Genomic DNA, 19,923 nt, shown 5'->3' with positions numbered 1-19,923 from the left:
GGTGTGGTTTTTCATAAGAAACGCATGTCGATGCATAAAAGCAAAAGAAAAAGACAAAAATTACTGTAAAAAATGTTGCGCTTTGAAACAGCTGCGGGGTTGTTGTTTTTTTAATCAAACATAATGCAAAATTTACTTAGTATACTGATCAGAATCAAGAAATGTTACCAACATTTAGGTTTTAGGGGAGCGATACTTAAAAGGGTTTTTTTTTTCTTTCTATTTAGAGAACCAGTGCAGCTAAGTCAGAGTGGGTCTTTTGTTTGCTGCTGAGCAGACAGGAAGCTGCATCTCTTAAGTTAGGAGTCTCTGTTGGTTATTTTAATTCCTTTGTTTTGAGTTACACTTATTGGCCAATGGTCGTTTCATTGTTGTTTTCCTTCATCAAAAGTATGCAAGTTTGCGGTCACTGTGATGTGACCCATTCTGAGGACATAGAAATAGAAAAGAAAGTTGTCCAAACTTTGAGTACAAAGGTCACGTATGCTTTTATACTTTGTTTAAAAATCATGTTGTCATCACTTTTAACAGTTTTAAAGGTTATGAATGGTCTCCGTGACACAATACACATGCACAACACATAGTTATTTTCTTTATTTTTCTCATAAGGCAAGAGGCCAAGAGAGAGGAAGAGTTGTGGTAGGCCCTGGTCAAATAGACATACTCAAATACGTGCTCACATTTACACTTCTGGGCAATTTATAATCACTAGCTGACCTAACATGCATGTGTTTGAGAGGACGGTGGGGGAGCGAGAAAGTCAAAGCACCTGTAAGAACAAATGCAGACACAAAGAGAAAATGCAAACTTACATGAGCCGACAGTTAAATTCAAAGTCGGTGCTTTCTTACTGTGAGCTGATAGTGTTATCCACACAGCACTTTTAACAGAGGGGAGCCCAGTGGTGTGGAGGGTGGCATCTTGCATCTCTCATATCAAATTTTCAGTCTGAATTTAAATGAATAGAAAAAAGGCCAACATCAAGCTCTGATATGAAGTAGTGACATATATGATACAGTTACATCAAAACAAGCACAATACTTGAGTAAAAGTTTTATTTATTTCCATATTTCTAACCACACCTTAATGGGCAGATTATTCATTCATTTAATCTTTATTTCAGTTGCAAAACACCATCCAACAAAGAGAGGATACCAGTGTCTCTAGAATTAATACTGGTAATGTCTAGTGTTAAACATCATTTGCATTTAGCCCGTAGTGATTTCATATTAAGCCTGCAAATATACTTACACCCAGTAGTTTTAAATATGCTGGCTCCAGTAGTTACAAACATCTTACATGCACTGAGCCATCGTCACCCTCATGACGTCATTGAAAGCTACATTTAGTTTCGGTAAACTCATTTTCCTGTGCACATATATGCTAGAGCTGTACAATATGCACAAACTAAAGGAAAGAAAAGCACCTTGCTCTACATAATGATCTAAATGAAGACCCTCCCTCCGTCTGTGCATGCATTAAATATGCTGGTATATACATTATCGCACGTTGCCTACAAATATCATCATCACGTGTTTTTGTTGTTGTTTTTATTTTTTGCTCTGTCCAAGACATCTGACCCTATTACATACACAGTAACGTTATTGTATGACAATATGAAGTCTATAAAATCTTAAATGTTTGTTTTCCTTGGTTCTATAAATAATAACATCGCTCTTACAGACACTGTATATGATTTTTTTTTTTTTTTTTAAATCCACAACATATGTGAAGAAGCTAATAGAGACCAGCACTACCACGGCTAGAGACCACAAGATCATCCAAATTCATAATATGGTTCACCATACTATTACCAACCATGCGCTCAGTTTTACATCTCAGATTAGAGATGCTGAATAAATAAATCAGTATTTAGGGAGATATAGGCTCCAGCACTGCTGTGGCGACTTATCTGGTAATATAGATGTAGATTTCAGGTGGAGCCTTCTCCTGCATTATTTAGAAGACATTCATTTGTGTCCTCTACAAAGAAAAAAGAAAGAAGGAAGCAGACACAGAGTTTTGTCTTTTTAGTAGCTAAAGTAGATACAGAGATTTTATAAATAACAGGAAAACCTAAAACCATATCCAAGAAGATTTTTATTGGGACCCTAAATGGCTCTGTATTGTGTTATATAGGCTATTTAAAATCTATCTATCTATCTATCTATCTATCTATCTATCTATCTATCTATCTATCTATCTATCTATCTATCTATCTATCTATCTATCTATCTATCTATCTATCTATCTATCTATCTATCTATCTATCGCGTTGTCCTTTCTCTGACTGCACCTGAAAGCAGCATCCCTCACCCGCGCCACCAGAACATCACTACCCAGAATCCCCCCGTGCCGCATGCGCCCCGCTTACTACGGCCCAAAGGCGTTGGTGGTTGGTGTCCGTCCGAAGATGCGTTGCTCTCCGGCAGCATCAGTACCAGCTCCGCCGTGCTAATACACCAAACACCGGGGGACGGAGGAGACATACCGGCGGTGTGTGGAGCTGCGACCGCGCCGGTGCACCTGACTGCAAGATGGGAGACCAGAAGGTGAGCCGGAGCCGGGGGAACAGGTGTCTCTGATGGGGGAAGCCGTTTCAGGGCGTAGTGTACAAAGGAAGGAGGGGGAGACGCGGCGATATGAGGGAGTTTGTGGATGCAGCATGGGCTTGAATTCCTCAGTCGTCTTGTTTTTGTACTCGGTGTTTGTTCGGGTGGATGTGGGGTCGTTTCTGTGCTCGCTATCGACCGCTTTCTTATCGACAAGTATCGGTGTAGCAGTCGGGGACGTGGGGAAGGGGGCCTTGGCGTAGCTCCTCTTCCATCAACAAACATTGCACAGTTCTTCTGTATGAATGGGCTTTTTCACTGTGGCGTCGGAGCAGTGCAGCAGGAGTGGCAGCAAATCAAAAGTGTGGGTTTTTCTGTGTAATATTGTGTGTCCGGTCTTTGAAGTCGCCTGCGTAACGATTGCGGAGCTGCATTATTAAATTATAAATGCGCATCCTTCCGCCCTCCCTGTGCACCGAGGGTAGGTCCCTCTCTGATCTCATCTGTTTAAAAGGGAGCTCAAAGCCTAAAGCTTTATGTGTCCACTCATCAGACAAGGGCTGATTAACACATCTTATCCACAGAGGAGGCTCTCCTGTGCGCTAATACAGGGATCCTGAGCCTGCCTGGAAGGGTCAGATTGTGTGTGAGTTCAAAGCAGAAATGTTAAGAAAAATCTGAATTGACTAAAGGAAAATTTTGTCTTTTTCTTCAGGAATCTCTGCGGAAGATCACCCACACACTGGCCATGAAGAATGAGGAGATTTCCAACTTCATCTGCACTCTCAAGCAGAGTCTGGACAACTTGGAGGTACAGTAACGCGAAGGGCTCAAGTTAAATTTGATCTCAAATGATACCCTGAACTTTTTTTTTCTGCTGCGACACCAGGCAAATTCCAACCGGGTGCAGGAGGACCTGGAGTCTGAATGCAGCTCCCTCCATGCTGTTCTGGACGAAATGAAAGAAAATATGCTGACCCGTATCAAACAGGAGCGAGCAAGCCGTACCTATGAGCTGCAGGTAGCCGTTATTGTTTCTTGATTTGAAAAGTCTAGATCTTTTTAATCGGGGGGGCATCATTGCATGGCTTAGACTTATTACCTGTCTGCATACGAAAGCAGGTGTTGCATCAGTGCTTGTGGGGACGTTGTTTCATTCTTTGTTGTTGTACATCCCATGCTCATCTCTTGATCACTGATTGAGTAAGGCGGTTCACAGGATAAAACCGGAGCCTCCTGACCTTTAAGTCAGACTAAAATCTAAACTTTTCTAAGTGAACAGCAAGCAGAATGCAACGTACTTTAACACGATCTGTTAAAAAATACTGTAACTGTACAGAATACAAACCACAAAATTACAGATAACAGGTTTAAGTGGAGCATCATCGTGTTTGTCTTAACGTTTATGTTTTTTAATGCCACTGTAATTTATAATATTGGTGAGAAGCGTTTATCCTTCAAGCTGAATTCTAAAATGCTTCACATGTTCGGTTGTACTTCTCTTGAAAGTGTGTTGACTTTGTGTCATTTGTTGGTTTGGAAATGCCTCTGAGGCATTAGGAAGACAGTAACAATAGCTAGTAATATGTTTTGAAGTGCGTTGCCAAGCTTAGAAAGATTTATAGGGGACTATGGAGCAAGACAAATAATATTGCCACTTCCTTTAAACTGCTACCATCTGTACGGTGCTGTTGTTCCCCTTTGTTTGGAAAAAAAAAAAAGGTCCAAACTGTCATTTATTCCTCGAACCATGAACCTCCTGAACATGAATGGTTTGGCCAAAATCGCCCCAAAGATGCAAGGAGACTGAAAGTGTCCGTATGTGATTGTTTTTAAGTGGTGTGTACAGAATCAGGTGACTTCTGCTCCAATCAGCTTTCAATGATTTCCACCATAGCAACACTGTTTTTTACTTTTTTTCCTTTACATTGCTTTAGCTTGTTAAAGTGCTTTAAAAAATGAAGTAAGAAAGAAGACCATAGAGAGAGAGAGAGAAGAGAAATATACGCTATATGCCTCAAAACTACTGAGCCATCTCCACATTACACCTGCAGGAGCTGTTCAAGCATGGAAACCCATGCAGTGAAGCTCCCGGCACACAGTGTTTGTGCTGGTGTTAATGCCAGAGGAAGTTTGGAACTCTGCAGTTACTGAATCAGCAGAGCGTCGGCGAGTTTTATGCACTCGGCGACCCCGCTCTGTAACTTTATGTCATCGATATAATTCATGGCTGAGCTAGCATGGTTCCTAAACACTTCCATGTTGCAACAAGCCTCTTACAAGAGATCTCAACAGAGGCATCCTATTACAGCACCATCGAATTCAGTGAGCCATGCAGTCTGTAAAGGCCGATTGCATGCTTGATTTTCATACACCTGAATTCAAAGATTACGAGGCGTGGTCCGATACTTTTGTTCATATTGTGTAACAATAAACAAGGTAAGGCCAGGAACTTGCAGCTGTGGAGCCAGAGGTACCTGCTGCAGAGAGGAGGTGAAAATGACTCATCTCAAGTTTGCATTTTTTGCTTTTTTTTACTCTCTTTCTTTGCAACATTTATTCCAAACTAGCTGCATGAATGAAAGCTGATCTTTGTTTTCATTCATCTCAGGTCAAAATACCAATAATTCAAAAACGTCTGTAGCCTCAGGACTGAGCGATGACTCTCAAATGATGCAGCTAGCTCCATGGCTTCTGCTGGCAACACAATTAACTTATTATACAGACGAATAACCTGTGGGAGTTTGCAGATGCGCTCCATTTGACTGTAAGTTGGTCTTTTCTCAGAGTCAGCTGAGCGCCTGCTCCAAAGCCCTGGAGAGTTCAGAGGAGCTTCTGGAGATGGCCAATCAGACGCTCTGCTCCTCTGAGACGGACGGTTTTACTCAGGTAACTGACAGTCATGCTGCTGCGCCGTTTGATGTGAATTTCAGTGTCCACATACGATTTAATCTGTCCTCCTTGTGCTGTCATACTAGCAGTGATTTTAACATGGCCACCGGCAGCTTTTTGTGTTGAATGACAACATGATGGGCTCCTACTCAGTTCTCTCTTCGCTCCGTGTCTCTCCTCTTTTTTTCCTTTCCCTCTCTGTGCTTCTCCTCTCCAGGCGGCCAAAGACATTAAGGATAGGTATAGTACTCAGCAATCCATTACTTTCCTTTTGTCATAGCCTCCTGTAACCAGCGAGCCATCTAATGAATGTAGCGTGCATGCATTCAAACCTGTAGCCACCGCACCCATTTCATAGACAGTAAGCACGATGGAAGCTTTCCACTCTTTTGTCTCTGAGTTTCCCCACTCTCATCTCGAGTCTGTGCCATCCTGTGTCAGCCCCTCCCTGGATGAATGCTGCTCCCTCTCTAGCTCCGCTTTTTGAATTAGGGTGATGAGTTCAGCGCTAGTATGTCAGAAATGTAGTTAGTGGTCTTTTCTTAGTGAGCAGTACTAGAATCACCTGTTTCTTCTTTGTCGCCCTCTGGTTCAGTTCAATAATAGACCCGCACTTGTTTCCACCCCACGTCTTTGTGTGTTTTTTGTGTGTCTTTCTCCACAGCGTCACAATGGCTCCAGCCTTTCGCCTCTCCCTGAAGGCTAAAGCCAGTGACAACATGAGTCACTTGATGGTGGATTTCAGCCAGGAGAGGGAGATGTTGCAAGGACTCAAATTTCTCCCAGGTCTGAAACGAAGGAGTTGCTGACTTGCACAACATTAAAGCAGCACTCTGCTTCTCTACTTCTGTTTAATTTTACACACCCGGTTGATTGTTTAAAGCTTCTGTTTAAAAGGGATAACCAATGATAAGAAAGTTACACATGCACACTTAGTTACATCTATACTCGACTCTTGTAATGCACTGCATAGATTAGTAGGTCAGTTACTTGTTGATTATTTACAGGTAGTGTGCACTACAGAATCCAATATAAAGGAAAACTGTTTGTGTTTAAAGCCTTAAATGGTCTTGCACCTGGATATGTGGTAGATAGTCTGCCTCCATACACTCAATATCATTAAAGTGTGCCACTCCTGATCATTCCTCTGATTGATGCTTTCTGAAAAGGGGGATGTTTGCCTCGGCTGTTTTTGCAATCAGATGAGCATCGCCTGTGACGGTTGTTAAATCTAAACTGAAAATGTACCTCTTCTTTTTTTTTTTTTTTTTTTTGTCAGGCTTTTGGAAATAGTTCATCTCTGGAGGATAGGTTCCTGCTGTAAATGTTGTGTAGCATCAATATTCAGGAACATGTTTAATTTATTTAGTTTTAGTGGTTTTTAATGTGTTTATATAAATAAAGTTAAAGAGAGAAGGGCTGAAGGTCAGATAAAATTAGGGGCTGCAGTACAGCTGAGCATAAGATTAGTAAGGATTATTTTGAACTCTACAAGAGTAGCTTAGCATGATTCAGAGTCCAAGAATTTAAATATGGAGCTGAAATTGAGGTTCTCCTTAACAGCTCTAGTTACTAATAATTACTTTGAGTAATTATTAATTACAGCTGTAGTATTTTACTATAATTAGTAACTAATTACTTTACAGTTTTTGTCTGAAAAATTACTTTTTTTGGTATAAAATCTGCATCTAGTCATGTCATTGTCGGCTCTTGTCGAGTGCCAACCAATTTAATGGGTTTCAGTTGTTTCTCTGATCAGCAGAGCTGCACGTGAGGGCACAACTGTCTCAATCGCATCGGAAGTTAAACAACCTGTAACCTGCCTGCTCCCTCGTACAAAGTCCAGGTAGTTTTTCACTAGGTCATAAAGTAGAGCAGATAAAATATGAGGAGAGTTTACAGCAGCTAGGCGGGATGTGCGTCTGTTCAGGCAGCGGGATCTCCTAAACTAAACAGTGTTTTTGAAGCAGGCTGCGTGATCCGGTGTGCTGCATGTGGGAAAAGGGGGGAAATCTGGTTAACGTTCCCACCTGAGTTCATGTGTGAAAACTCTTTTAAGATTTGAGCTTTTGTATTGTTACACCTTGAACTGCTACACAGTACATGTAGTCTAACTTCACCTCAATGAATTTCAAAAGTAAGACGATGCAATCTAGATAAAACAACCCGAAATGAGTCACTGCACATTACACTTAATTTCACAACACAATGAAGTTAAGAGTTCAAAAAAATACTTAAGAGATTCTGGTCAGGCTGTGTTTGGTAGATAAAGTATAAGCTGCCACCCTGGAGGTGTTGTTAAGTGCAGTGTAGGCATTTTTGTGTTTTTTCAACCAGAACAAAAGAAAGGGTCGATGCTTGCTGTGTGTTAAACTTCCTGCAGTATGTTCCACTTACCAGCATTTTTTTATATTAATGAGTCAAATGAATACATGTGATGTGACGGGGAGTTACATACAGCAATAAAACCACAGAGAAGTATCACTCCACAGCTGTGCGAGACCTCCTAACCTCGTTATTGCACCGTTGCGGTTTGACAGCCTACATATGTAGTGTGGGTCTCAATCTGATCTGAATCGCCTGCTTTTAGCTGTAAAGCTAAGACACACAGAGCTAAGACACACTGCTGGTTAAACAGGATACAGTAAATGGAAAAGGTGAAAGTTTATCAGATGAATGTGAGTGAAGAGTTGGGCACAGAGAAGGGTGACTTTTTTTATCAAGTGCATGTAAAAAAAAAAAATAAAATAAAATAAATATTTATATTTTGCCACAAGGTCATGTCAGACTTCTTTTAGGAAAATACTGCCCCCTTGTGGTATTAAATGCAGCTTTAATATCGAACTGTTACACTTCTTGACTATTTTAGTAAAGAGTAGTGAAAGTTGATGTTGGACACAATCTGTAACAGGTAAAAACTCTTTTTGTCTTCAGTTCCTGCTACTCCTGAGATCCAGGTGTCAGAGTGCCAGGTGTGCGACAATACGGTGACTGTAGTTTGGAGTTTACCAGAGCCTGATAGCAAGATAGACCACTACATACTAGAACACCGGCGCACAAATCACGAGGGTCCACCTCGCATCCGAGAGGACTACCCCTGGATGGTGGTGGAGGGGATACGAGAGATGGAGCACACTCTCACGGGTAGGAAGAGGACTGTGAGGTGATGTTTGGCATTTATAGTTAAACTTTGAGTAGATTTTCTAACCTAGAAAACTTCCCTAATTCCAAGGTCTGCGCTTTGACACCCGGTACTTGACGTTCAGAGTGAGAGCGTGTAACAAGGCTGTGGCGGGAGAGTTCTCTGAGCCGGTTACACTAGAAACCCACGGTGAGAATACTTGGATCTGGCTGCTGTTATTTTACTCTGACTGACAAAAGATGTGGGGCTTTTCAGTTTCCTGTACACTAAAAGAAAAACGTTGCTTCTTTCCCAATATCCAGCTTTCACTTTCAAGCTGGATGCTGCTTCAGCTCATCAGAACCTGAAGGTGGAGGACTTGAGCGTTGAGTGGGACAGCAGCGGAGGAAAAATACAGGACATCCGAAAAGATAAGAACCGAACCAACTCACCAATGCACTCCCCAGCCAGGTTTGTAAGCTGCTGATTTCATGTGCTAACTCTCATTATGAATAAAGCTCAGAAATATTGAATCTTTCTAGCTCGTGTCTTTTCTGTAATCAGGTCAGCCCTGATGTCTCCTAAGAGAGCACCGACCGCCCGGCCCGGCAGAGACAGGTTTACAGCAGAGTCGTACACAGTGCTGGGTAAGAATACGTGCAGCAAAAAAAGAGGGAAGGACAGACACAAACTTGTTTTTGCATTACCAAACCGCCCCAGATTGTAGATTGTAAGATACAATGTTAGAAAGTTACACAATAAAGTAATCTGATCTTCCTTACCGCCCAAGGTGAACTAATTAGTTGGTGTAATGAAGGCTTTACACGAGAAGAAATGATCCAGATTTAAACCAAAGGGTTTTTTTGTTGTTTCTTTTAATTACTGCACTTTTTACAGCTTTGGATATTTTAAACAGAAATCATTTCCACATAACTAACTTTTCAAATCAGATTTCCATCTCTTAGCAAGGCAGTTGTTACATAACCACAGCTGTCAGCATGCGTAAAGACAGTGGCGATTGTTTTGACGCTGGCCTTATGTGTCGTGACAGCTGACACTGTGATTGATGCTGGCCAGCAGTACTGGGAGGTGCGTTTCGACAAGGAGAGCAAGGCCTTTGCCGTGGGCGTAGCCCTGCGGAGCCTCGGCCGATTCGACCAGTTGGGGAAAAGCAGCGCTTCCTGGTGCATCCACCTGAACAACTGGTTGCAGCAGAGCCTCACAGCCAAGCACAACAACAAGGCTCGAACCCTCGACTGTCCCATCCCAAATAGCATCGGAGTCTACATCAACTACGATGAAGGTAGGATCCAAACAGATCAATGGGTGAACTCAAAGATTTAGTTTGCCTCAGCCACAATTTGGTAACTGGAACAAAATGAAATAAAAGAAAAAGACTGTTTAGCGTTATTTGTGGATTAAAGTGAAGCAAGAATAAGGCTACTTTAACTTCCACACATTTTAAAAAGAAAATCTTTATAAAATAAACCGTTAAGTATGTTTGCCTTTGTGTTTCTCTCCAGGTATTCTGTCTTTTTACAACGCCAAAACTAAGCAGCTGATGCACACTTTTAAAACTAAGTTTCAGCAGCCAGTTATCCCAGCGTTCATGGTGAGGAAATTCAAGCCTATTTTTGTCTGAAAACTTTGCACCACCTGCTGATTTATTTATTTATTTTAATAAACTGCCTGTCATGTGCTGCCCCCTGCAGGTGTGGAACGGGAGTTTCTCTGTAGTGACGGGCCTGCAGGTTCCTAGCGTGGTGCAGAGCGGCCAGAGGAAGAACAGCGGCACCAGCAGCTCCAACGCCAGTCTCAACTAGACACATCCATCCACCTAGCCAAGTGGACTCCTCCCACCTCCACCCAGCCTTGGTCAGCGCCGCAGATCATCTCCTCTGCCCTGACGGCGGTCGAAGCCATATCGCAGAAGAGTTAAATCACTGGAGTATGACAGTTTATCCTGTTCCACGTGCAGTGTCTGTGTTGCATAGAGACGAACTTTAGGTGGGAAGAGGTGGGTCTGCTGCTCCCTCAGTGACAGAACTCTTCAGATGTATGACTCTGGCTGTTGTGAATGCTGGGGATACAGTAGGTGTAGGCTTGCTAGGTTTCCTGTCTCTGCACATCCATTTAGCACCACTGCTGCTAGAGCACTGATTTAGCGCTGGCCGCTGTCCATCCTTCTGTCAGCCGAACTGTTGTGCAGCCAGCTGCCGGTTCAGGGTTACGCTCTGTCCTGTCTGCTCTCTCTCCCTGTGCCTTCCTGCTCATTTCCAAAAAGATGAAATCGGGTACGCTAATAAGCTTTCTGTTCCAATTTAAAACTATGTCAGAAAAATTTGGATTAGCGGTTATTACCTATCCAGCCAGCAACCAACATACGGTCTATAACCCAAATAACAACCTGCACCTACACACAGTTACTGAAGTCCCTGAATCGCTGCCAGCAGCTTTTAGATACAAGAAATTAACATATTTAGGATGCTGAATTTGTTTTGTTGCCAAGGCATGTGCATTTAACAGTGTCTATTGTATTTCATATAATAGCCAGGACACACACTTTGGGCTCTTTTGGCTCCTGCTGAGGTTTTGTTAGTTTAAAATCAGAGATGGTGTTATCTGTGGAGGAGTCTGTCGTACAGACTAAAAGTCAGAGGCAACTTCCTTCATTTTAACTCCTTGTAGTGAAGTCAGAGCGCTCATGTGGCTTCAGGATTTTTGAAATGATTGTACTGTATACTCACATAACTGCACTCTAATGCTTGTCCCTGTATATGCACCATTTCTTTTGCAGCAAAGAGTTCCCATTATGAGTAGTGGACTGCGTTTAGTCCTAAATATAACAAATAGCTAGGCAGTAGCTGGAGCTAATAAATCATATAATACAGATTAGCCATTTATGGAGCCACCCAGGCGAGAAACTAAAACGATAAACCCTGAAAACTTAGTCTGAAGTCTGTTTTTGTGCACCGCCTGACCTCTGAGAAGCATCCACCTCATGCTGTATGTAACACACGGTAACAGTGTTGCTTTGCCACATTTCTCCCTCTACGTGTGTTGTGAGTAATGTAGCCTGCGATGCTTTAAAGAAGCGAGAGTTCTGTTGACTTTGTTTCACATGCTGACAGATGTCAGAGTTTATTGTAAATAGTTTAATTTTTTCCACTATAATGTATCAGTCATTGAGGTAATAAAGGAGTGAGAGCACTGTGTTTGTCCGTGGATGTCTGTCTCAAAACAGAAATCAACAAAGGAGGACAAAAAGGTTTGGCTGTATGAATAATACATAAAGCGGAAATAGACCTGGCACAGACCGTCATAAAACCTATCCTGTTGCTGCATGGCACCTACTAGAATTTGCTTGATCACATGACCTGATGCGAAAGAGCAAGTTTTACTTCAGTAAAAAAAAATAAAAAATAAAAATTTTATACGATACATTTACAGAAACCAAAAGTTCGTCTGGCAGTTCTGTTTTTCTTCATAGGGCTGCATCACTAAAAAGGTGGGCAGTAATACACTACAGTTCAAATATGAACATCCTGCCTGTAAGGCAGAATATAACCATTGTAGCTATGGAAATCTTAAAAAAACAAAAAATCTAAAAACACTGATAAATGTGATTCAATAGAACAAAGAAAAAAAGTGCCACTTTCATTGGCAAATGTGCAAAGTGTACAAGAGAAAGGTATAGATAATGTGACATGTGCACTGCTCTTTACAGTTGATTAATTTGCTAACGAGTGTCCAAGAGAAGCAAAAATCAATAGCACGTTAATCCTCTGAGAGGCTTTGCTGCTTCTGTGCTGCCGACAGAGCCGAGCTACACTGCGGAGCAGGGGGAGGTTATCAGCGGCCCGTTTCTGCTCCCATGTGTCGGTTCATCTTGCAGGGACGGTCTGACACAGCAGCTTTGCCATATTGTCACAGATGGAGATTGCTCTCAGGGGCTCCCGTCACGAGAGGTCACTGGCACTTGCCCTTGTTTTTTTCCAGCCGAAGTTTCAGCTCAGATATTGTTGCGCGAGCAACTAAAAGCAACATGAGAAAAAAGTAAAAATAACTATTTAGAAAAATTTAGAAAAATATTAAATGTGTTTCAGATTTCACTGAGGTAGGAAAAAGCCTTAAAGTGAACCTACGCTGATTATCGGGGTCTGTAACGGCTTTCACCTTCACATCTTGTTTTGTGGTTGAAACGGAGGAGGGAAAAAATTTGCGAGGTGCAGGAGTTGGAGGCATGAGTGGAATTTTCTGGGTTTTCCCTTCTGGTTCTGTAGTGAAGACAGACACATACAAGGGGGGAAATTAACCATGCAGCGTCAAAGTGAATATTTTCCAATAGTTTCTTAAATTAGAAAGCGAGATAGAGATCGAGAGCCACTTACGTGGCAACGGATTGACTGAGGAATCTTCTGTCTCTTCTGCTTCCTCATTCCCTGTTTGAACACAGACATTGCTTAGAAACAGTAACTGGAAAAAATGAAGTCACACCTGTTTACACTTGTGAAACATAACAAAAAACTCATGATGGATGAGCTGATTGATGGCACATGTGACAATGGTGATACTCACAGTTCTCATTCAAATACAAGCACTCTTCCACTGGCAATTCCTCTGGTTCAGGAGATGGTGTTTTTCTACAGACTGGAAAATAGAAGACATGATTTTGATTATTGGAGCACCTAATAAAAAATAAAGAAAGAAAATGACCAGATTTTAAACAAACAAACAAAAAAACAGGTACTATTTCAACCAGCAACCTTGGGAAAACACAAATATGCAGACAATAAACACGGCATATTATGTTCAGGTAAATAAAGGTTAACGTAATATGTTTTAGTCACAGGAGTCTGGAATGAATTCAATATCATTTCAAACGATTGTTTACTGTGATATTTTGTGCAGATTTTCTTAAATTACAGTTTAATTAATTAAAGTTTAATGGTAATTAGCATTTAATTTCAAAGTCCAGAGCCAAAAGAAGAAACTAAAGTTAAATCTCAAGGAGGAATCTCCCAACTGCACCAAAACAAAGAGGCTTACAAAGCAGAGTAAACAGACTGATGTATGAGTTTGTGTTAATGGAAAATACCTGGTTTGGGAGGCTTGGAAGGAAGGCTTGGTGGAGGACCTTTTTGCAAGGGCTGCTGAACACTCTTTTCTCCATTTTCATTATCAGAAGAAATATAAGCTGTTAAAAAAAGTCCATAGCTTATATTAGTCATGGAATAATTATTACAGAAGAACAAATAGAGACTGGACTATATCAGGTTCTGTACATACATAATTTCTTTTCATATGGTTCTTCAATAATGAGGGGAATCAAAACTCCGTCAGTTGATGTCACTAAATAGCTGATCATATCGTGCAGAGTGTCACAGGTGACCTGCACAGAGAGAATAATCAAATACACAAAGTTAACAAGGGTGTGTGTGTGCGTGTGTTGACTTGGTCATTTATGGACCTGCAACGATAAAATGTCTTGCAGGAACTGCAGTGAGCACTGCTGCTGAAATTCACTTTACAGACTGAGGTGTGTCATGAGAGCACAGAAGGAAATGTATGCAACTTTCAAGCACAAACCTAGCGCTGTACCCGCAAACTAATGCAAAAAACCACACACACCAGGCTGAGTCGTGAAAACAGCAGCCAGATTAAAACAATCATCTGCTGCCATGACAATTTTATTCCCACCACAGCCTTTACTGTTAAATACCTTATTGCTTTCCAGGAGGTCATAACACTTTATCTCTATCGCCAATAAAACCATGAAAAAAAAAGTTCTATCAAGGGCAGCAGTGTGTGTGTGTTGCACTGTTTGTCACTGCCATGTGGGTGTAAGCCACACACAGAAGATTTCATAAAGCAATAAAAAAAAAAAAAGGCAAAACCTGTATAGAGAATAAAAGATTCCACTTAAGTTACTCAGTTGCTCCTTTCTTTGAGGCACACATGTACAACTGAACCCAGAATTGGGCTTTGGTGTTAATACTCACTTTAGGCTCCACATCAATGATGAAGCCGCCGTCGTGTTTTCGGATCACGCGGTAGTGTTTGACTAAAGGGCTGCAAGAAAAAAAATGAATAAACTTTAAACCTGAATAAAATACCAGCATAGTTATTGCTATCAGCCACGTTGGGACACTGTGCAAAGCGTAACGTAAAAACAGAATAAATAAATCCATATTTCAGTTCTACTGTGAATAAACAATATGATGGGTTTATGAGGTTTTCAGATCACTCCATTCTGTTTTAATTAGCATTTTACGCAGCATCACAACTTTTTGGGAATTAAGTTTGTATATTATTTGTGTTATGTATGAATGAGTGAGTACATGTTTATATCTGTGTCCGATGTGTGTGCGTACCTGTCCAAGTCCTGCCTGGTGCTGACAGCGAAGGAGCTCCCATCGCTTCCAGGTCTCAGCAGCAGGTTTCCTCTTTTGACTTCTCTGTCAAGAAGCAGCTCGGCCTCCAGGCGGGAGACATTGTGGTAACAGCTATAGGAATGACACAAATGTGTCACTCATCAGCAGCTGAGCTCGGTATATAATTAAATTCTAATGGAATGCATATGCAAAGAATGTTTCTGGCATTAGAGTCAATCTTGACTTCTTTCCAAAGAAAACAAAATTCCAACATGTCTGGCTTCTTTTCTTTTTTTTTCCGAGAATGAAAATGCAGATAATTCAGTTAAATACCAGTTAACGCATTTACAGTTATAGCAACACCTCTTCGCCATAAACATAGTCAGCAATAGTGCAAAAGTCACGAGTGTCTTTGATACTGACGCTGGCATGTCTGCTTGTAGGGTGACATAAGAAGGGCAGCTGGTCTCAGCAGATGGAGGGCTGTTCTGTTTTCTCTCAGTTTCCTTTTGTACTGCCTCTTTCAGCATGTGGATCTGACCTGGCAGCAGATTCAGAGAGGTGGGCACAGCCAGCTGCAGGAATACATAATAATAATTTTAAATACTCTGTGTTACATCTACAGCTTGTTATTTTTCTATAAAGTGAGATAAAGGTTTGTACCACAGACCTCAGCCACAGCTTGGATATAGCCCTTCCAAAACTCACGAACTTCTGCATTTGGGACCTAAAGAAGTGACAGAGGAGGAGGAAAAGGTCAAAAACAGAGCATCCTCCTTTGATAGAAATCAGACCAGTTGCATGTATTCCACATATTCCCTTACGGTGAATTTGATATTTCCGCCTTTCAGTCGGAGATTGAATCTGGCTGCATCCAAGTTACGGTCCTGTCTGGTCTCATCTGTTACTGAGATAAATCCACTGAGATCCAGTTTCTCTATGTACTGATAAAACACACACAGTCAAAGAGGGTTAATCAAGAAAAGTTTGGGGGGTTTTTTGTTTGTTGTTTTTTAAAAAGAATAATTCAAATTTGTGAATTTCATTAAGTCAACTTACATCGCAGTCCTTTTTGTCATTGAAGAAAAAAAGGGTGTTTCCACAAAGGGCGGTCCACAGTTTCTGAGATGTCTGCACACAAAAGAAAAACAGCTCAAGAAAAGTGACGAATCCAGACACGTGGATAGATATTTTAAAAATAAAATCATCCATTTTCTTTTATCCATTTCATTTATTTCCTTCCAAGTAAAGAAGAAAGCAAAGTTACACAACAAAGGAAAAAACAACAACATCAACAAAAACCAGGCTGATGACATTTCTGGGAAAGACCTGATGAGTCAACTGATTCCTTTACCGCAAAGGAAACCGAGAAACCTCAACAGATACAGGTGTATGATATTAATAACTCTGCTCTACATGCTTGTTTGGATTCCTTTGGACCTGAGGGGAATCATGACGCTGCATCACTGAAATAATTAAATGTGTTGGTGTGTAAAGTGTGTCAAATCCCGGTATGTGTACGAACAAAGTTAGGATTTTTTTCCATTAGTTTTTATTTTGTTTGTTTATTTGGTTTTTACAGTTTTGTTATCATTTCAGCTTGATTTCAATTGATTTCTTTGTTTTTGATTTTATCAGTTTTAGTGTTAACTCTGCATTTGTCTGTTATGCAAGGTTTTACTATTGTGTGGCTGTCACACTGTAGGAAGTTCAGAATAGAGCAATGCACAATGCAAAGATTTTGTATGAAGTCACGCAGACGTCAGTTTCACTCAACGGGTACACCAATGCCTCCCCAGACTTGTTTTGCCTAGACTGAGAAAACCAGAGACATTTCATGTATAATTTCATCTTATTTTGGTCTACAGACAAAGCAAAGACCCGAATGAAGCTCTCTTTTTCCATTTTCCAACACTGTGACCTGCTGGCAAATATTAAGGCTGATGGCAAAATCTCTAAGGCATTCGATGCCAAGCTCAAACAAATTGTGTTGAATTTATAAAGTGAGATAAAGGCTTGCCTTTCAGTCTCATGTGCACAGTCTTATCAGTAACACCTTGTAAGAACAGCCCTCAGGATTTATGATCTCTAAAGCTTGATGTTCTAGTTTATATCTTGTGTTAGTTCCTGGTTTTCTCAAATGATTACGACAAAAGCAATAAAGAAGTCAAACCAGTCTGACAGGCAGAAAAAAAATGTGAAAATGACAAGGAGCTTCTCTACCACAGTAAACAACTTTTTTACCTGTTTTTTTCTATCTAGGTCTTTTACCTACATCTGTTTTAAAGGGTAACTGAGCAGTAACCATGCCAATGCAGTGCTGTTTTATCATTTCAAGCATAACGTTGTAAAGACTAAGTACAAATATTACATTGGAGTACAGTTTATATAAAGCACGGGCTTGTGCAGGAAAAAAAAACTACAGAACTACAAACAAAATGAAATATTGCCCAAAAAAGCATAGAAGTCCTCTTTGAAGTCACTAAATGGCCCTGACATTAAAATGAATAAGTAAATAAAAATATTTAACAGTTGGCAGTTGTTAGGAACATTAATGGCATGTTCTGCACATGGTTGGCAGGTCAATCATTCATGTTCCTCTGTTGTTACCACACACACACACACACACACACACACACACACACACACACACACACACACACACACACACCAAACAGAAAACATATTTCAGACTAATTGATTGCTTTACAATAAGGAAACGAATTTGACAACATTTCAAGCAAAAGTGGTCACATTTTTGCACTTTTCAGTTGTAAGGATTTGCTCTTTTTCTCTCTCTTATATATAAGAGTAAATTCTTTTGGACAGTATCAATCAATAGAAAGACTTTGCTTCATCAGGTCTTGATCGTTTATGAGAAATTCATGGACATTTAAACTCAAAAACTGACTAAACTGTTTGAAAGTTAAAAACCTGAAGCCTCGATGGAAAATAATGACATGTTTGCTGTAAGCGTGAGTACACAACGGTCACATATCTGCACAAACAACCAAGCAAAAATCTTATTTACCTCATCATTGAATGATCTCTTCTCCATGTATCCTTCATAGTAACAGTTTGGCAGCTGGTCCCTCGGTCGCCTTGTTCGCTTTGCCATCACAGCAAGTGTCGTTGTTCAGAATAAGTCAGATTATACTGTGAATACGAACTCAATTCTCCTACAAATGTATGAAAAGTGCCCCAGCTGCCTGACTATAAAACAACTCAGTCCTTGGGCCACGCCCTCGACCAATGATTGGTCAAAGAGCGAAGTGGGTGGGTGTTTCTTGAGGACGGAAAAAACTACCTTTTCTTGCAACTTGGAACAAACTCCAGCGCCTGGTATTTACACCTTAATGAACTTCAAAAGAACTAAAGCACAATGCTCATCAGAGCGTGTATGTTCTTCAGTCATTATTTACAGTAAATAATTCACAGGTCATTAAATGGAAACAACGCAAACCATAAAGCTGTTGAGCTGGAGCGTTAGCTTTTTAGACCTGCCATCATCAATGGCCACTAGTAACTAGTACATGTGTTTACCACTTCATTTTTATTTTTTATTTTTTTTTACATTTTCATTAACTTTGAATAGTCAGCTACTCATTCACAAGTCTGCTCCAGAACCATTTCACCTGTTTACCTGTTTCTCAGGTATACAGTTTCCAGATTTCTGTCCAGAGACCTGCTTTTAGAAAATCTCTGACCTGAATTCATAGCTTATTTCAAACCTCTGCATACAGTTTGTTTGTAGATTATTCACTGCTTTGAAGCGCAGTTGTTTTAGAATTTCTTATCGTGACTATTTTTATTTGGTTTTAAATGGGCTCAGTCCAGAGTGTGTTTGCTAATTTCAATTTAGTCTTCATTGTTTGAGGATTAGGCCTTTTTTAAATGGTTATAATATGAAGGTTAGTCATCTGGGGCACTCTGATTAAACATTTGCACCAAAACTTGCTTGGCAGGTTGTGTTGACATAATCTGACGAAACTGGCAAAGACTAAAACCAAACTTATTTTTCTTACTCTATATTTTTATTTTAGTTTAGATTTCTAAGTACACTATGTGTTTTCCGCTTGTTTTCTGTTTAGTTGGCCTTAGCTTAGGTTTAGTATTAGTATTAGTATTAGTAATAGTAATCTTTGTTTTGCACGTGCTGCAGGTCCCATAGCTCCACACAGTATGGAACTATGAGGAAACAATATACTCCATATAAAGATTTTTGATTCATTTTGAATTATTCTAAAGTTTATAACTTGGGCATGCTTAAAATACTTATAGCGTGCAGGGTCTTTACAACATAATTCAAATTCAATTCAAATGTTTATGATTTGTTGCTCCTGTCCTATACAATACACAGAAGTTAGGCTACTCTATATAATACAGCCTGCACCTTTAAAAAAGTATAGTGTACTAACGCTGTAAGATGGGAAATGGTGTTTGTTTTTTATAACCAAGAAATTGCACATTGCTTAAATTTGCGTGGGCTCTCTCCAGGTATTCCACAGGACAAAGGCATGCGCTTAAGGGCGTCAGGTTAAATGGTGAATCTAAATTGCCCAAATGTAAATGAAGTTTTTGACTGAATTTTGACTGTCTGTCTCTCTTTAGCCCTCGTTAGCCCTGCCTAGAACTGGCGACCCGTTAAGGGTGCACCACTACCAAGGTACAGGCAGTGAAACAATGGCGGGACACGTCAAGGTGTGATCTTGACGTATCACGCCTAATCTTTCGGTTAATCAGGAGCCATAACTTGATATCATCACGGTTTTTAGTAAAAATAGCACAGGCTTCTTTCAGATAGCATGAAACAGGTCCTGAGATTAGCCATCAACTTGTACTTTATTCTCAATCTTGTCAAAGTTTTTTGGTAATCTGATTCCATGAGAACGTTGCTGAGCTCAGTGTTGCATGAAAGATGACGTAGTAATAATCGTGTATTTTTTTTCTGTTGCTACAAAATGAACTGAGGACACGAAGTCAC

General features: G+C 40.5%; 2 protein-coding genes across 2 annotated transcripts; one reads left to right on the top strand and one right to left on the bottom strand.

Annotated features, from left to right (window-relative positions):
- Nucleotides 1-2,387: 2,387 nt before the first annotated feature.
- Nucleotides 2,388-11,775, top strand: fsd1 (fibronectin type III and SPRY domain containing 1). The gene is made up of 13 exons (XM_085398765.1): nucleotides 2,388-2,552; nucleotides 3,268-3,363; nucleotides 3,442-3,573; nucleotides 5,340-5,441; nucleotides 5,662-5,684; nucleotides 6,109-6,230; nucleotides 8,379-8,588; nucleotides 8,677-8,775; nucleotides 8,889-9,036; nucleotides 9,130-9,212; nucleotides 9,617-9,868; nucleotides 10,089-10,177; nucleotides 10,278-11,775. Exons 1-13 carry the CDS (start codon nucleotides 2,538-2,540, stop codon nucleotides 10,386-10,388), a joined length of 1,482 nt encoding a protein of 493 aa, XP_085254891.1. The 5' UTR covers nucleotides 2,388-2,537; the 3' UTR covers nucleotides 10,389-11,775.
- Nucleotides 11,776-11,905: 130 nt separating this feature from the next.
- Nucleotides 11,906-18,143, bottom strand: LOC146641100 (signal-transducing adaptor protein 1-like). Its single transcript, XM_085398766.1, has 13 exons — nucleotides 17,971-18,143; nucleotides 15,999-16,070; nucleotides 15,764-15,883; nucleotides 15,610-15,666; nucleotides 15,363-15,514; nucleotides 14,940-15,071; nucleotides 14,568-14,637; nucleotides 13,855-13,957; nucleotides 13,664-13,762; nucleotides 13,144-13,215; nucleotides 12,957-13,007; nucleotides 12,711-12,842; nucleotides 11,906-12,599 (listed from the first exon to the last, which is right to left on the bottom strand). The coding sequence occupies exons 1-13, from the start codon at nucleotides 18,055-18,057 to the stop codon at nucleotides 12,535-12,537; spliced, it is 1,212 nt and encodes a 403-aa protein (XP_085254892.1). The 5' UTR covers nucleotides 18,058-18,143; the 3' UTR covers nucleotides 11,906-12,534.
- Between the last annotated feature and the right edge of the window lie 1,780 nt (nucleotides 18,144-19,923).

This window comes from Rhamphochromis longiceps, linkage group LG23, assembly GCF_057381845.1.
Source record: "Rhamphochromis longiceps isolate RC_006_pf linkage group LG23, R_longiceps_female_GT1.1, whole genome shotgun sequence".
Taxonomy (NCBI): Eukaryota; Metazoa; Chordata; class Actinopteri; order Cichliformes; family Cichlidae; genus Rhamphochromis; species Rhamphochromis longiceps.
Note: the sequence above shows the minus strand (reverse complement) of the source record. Positions and strands in the feature narration are given on the sequence as shown.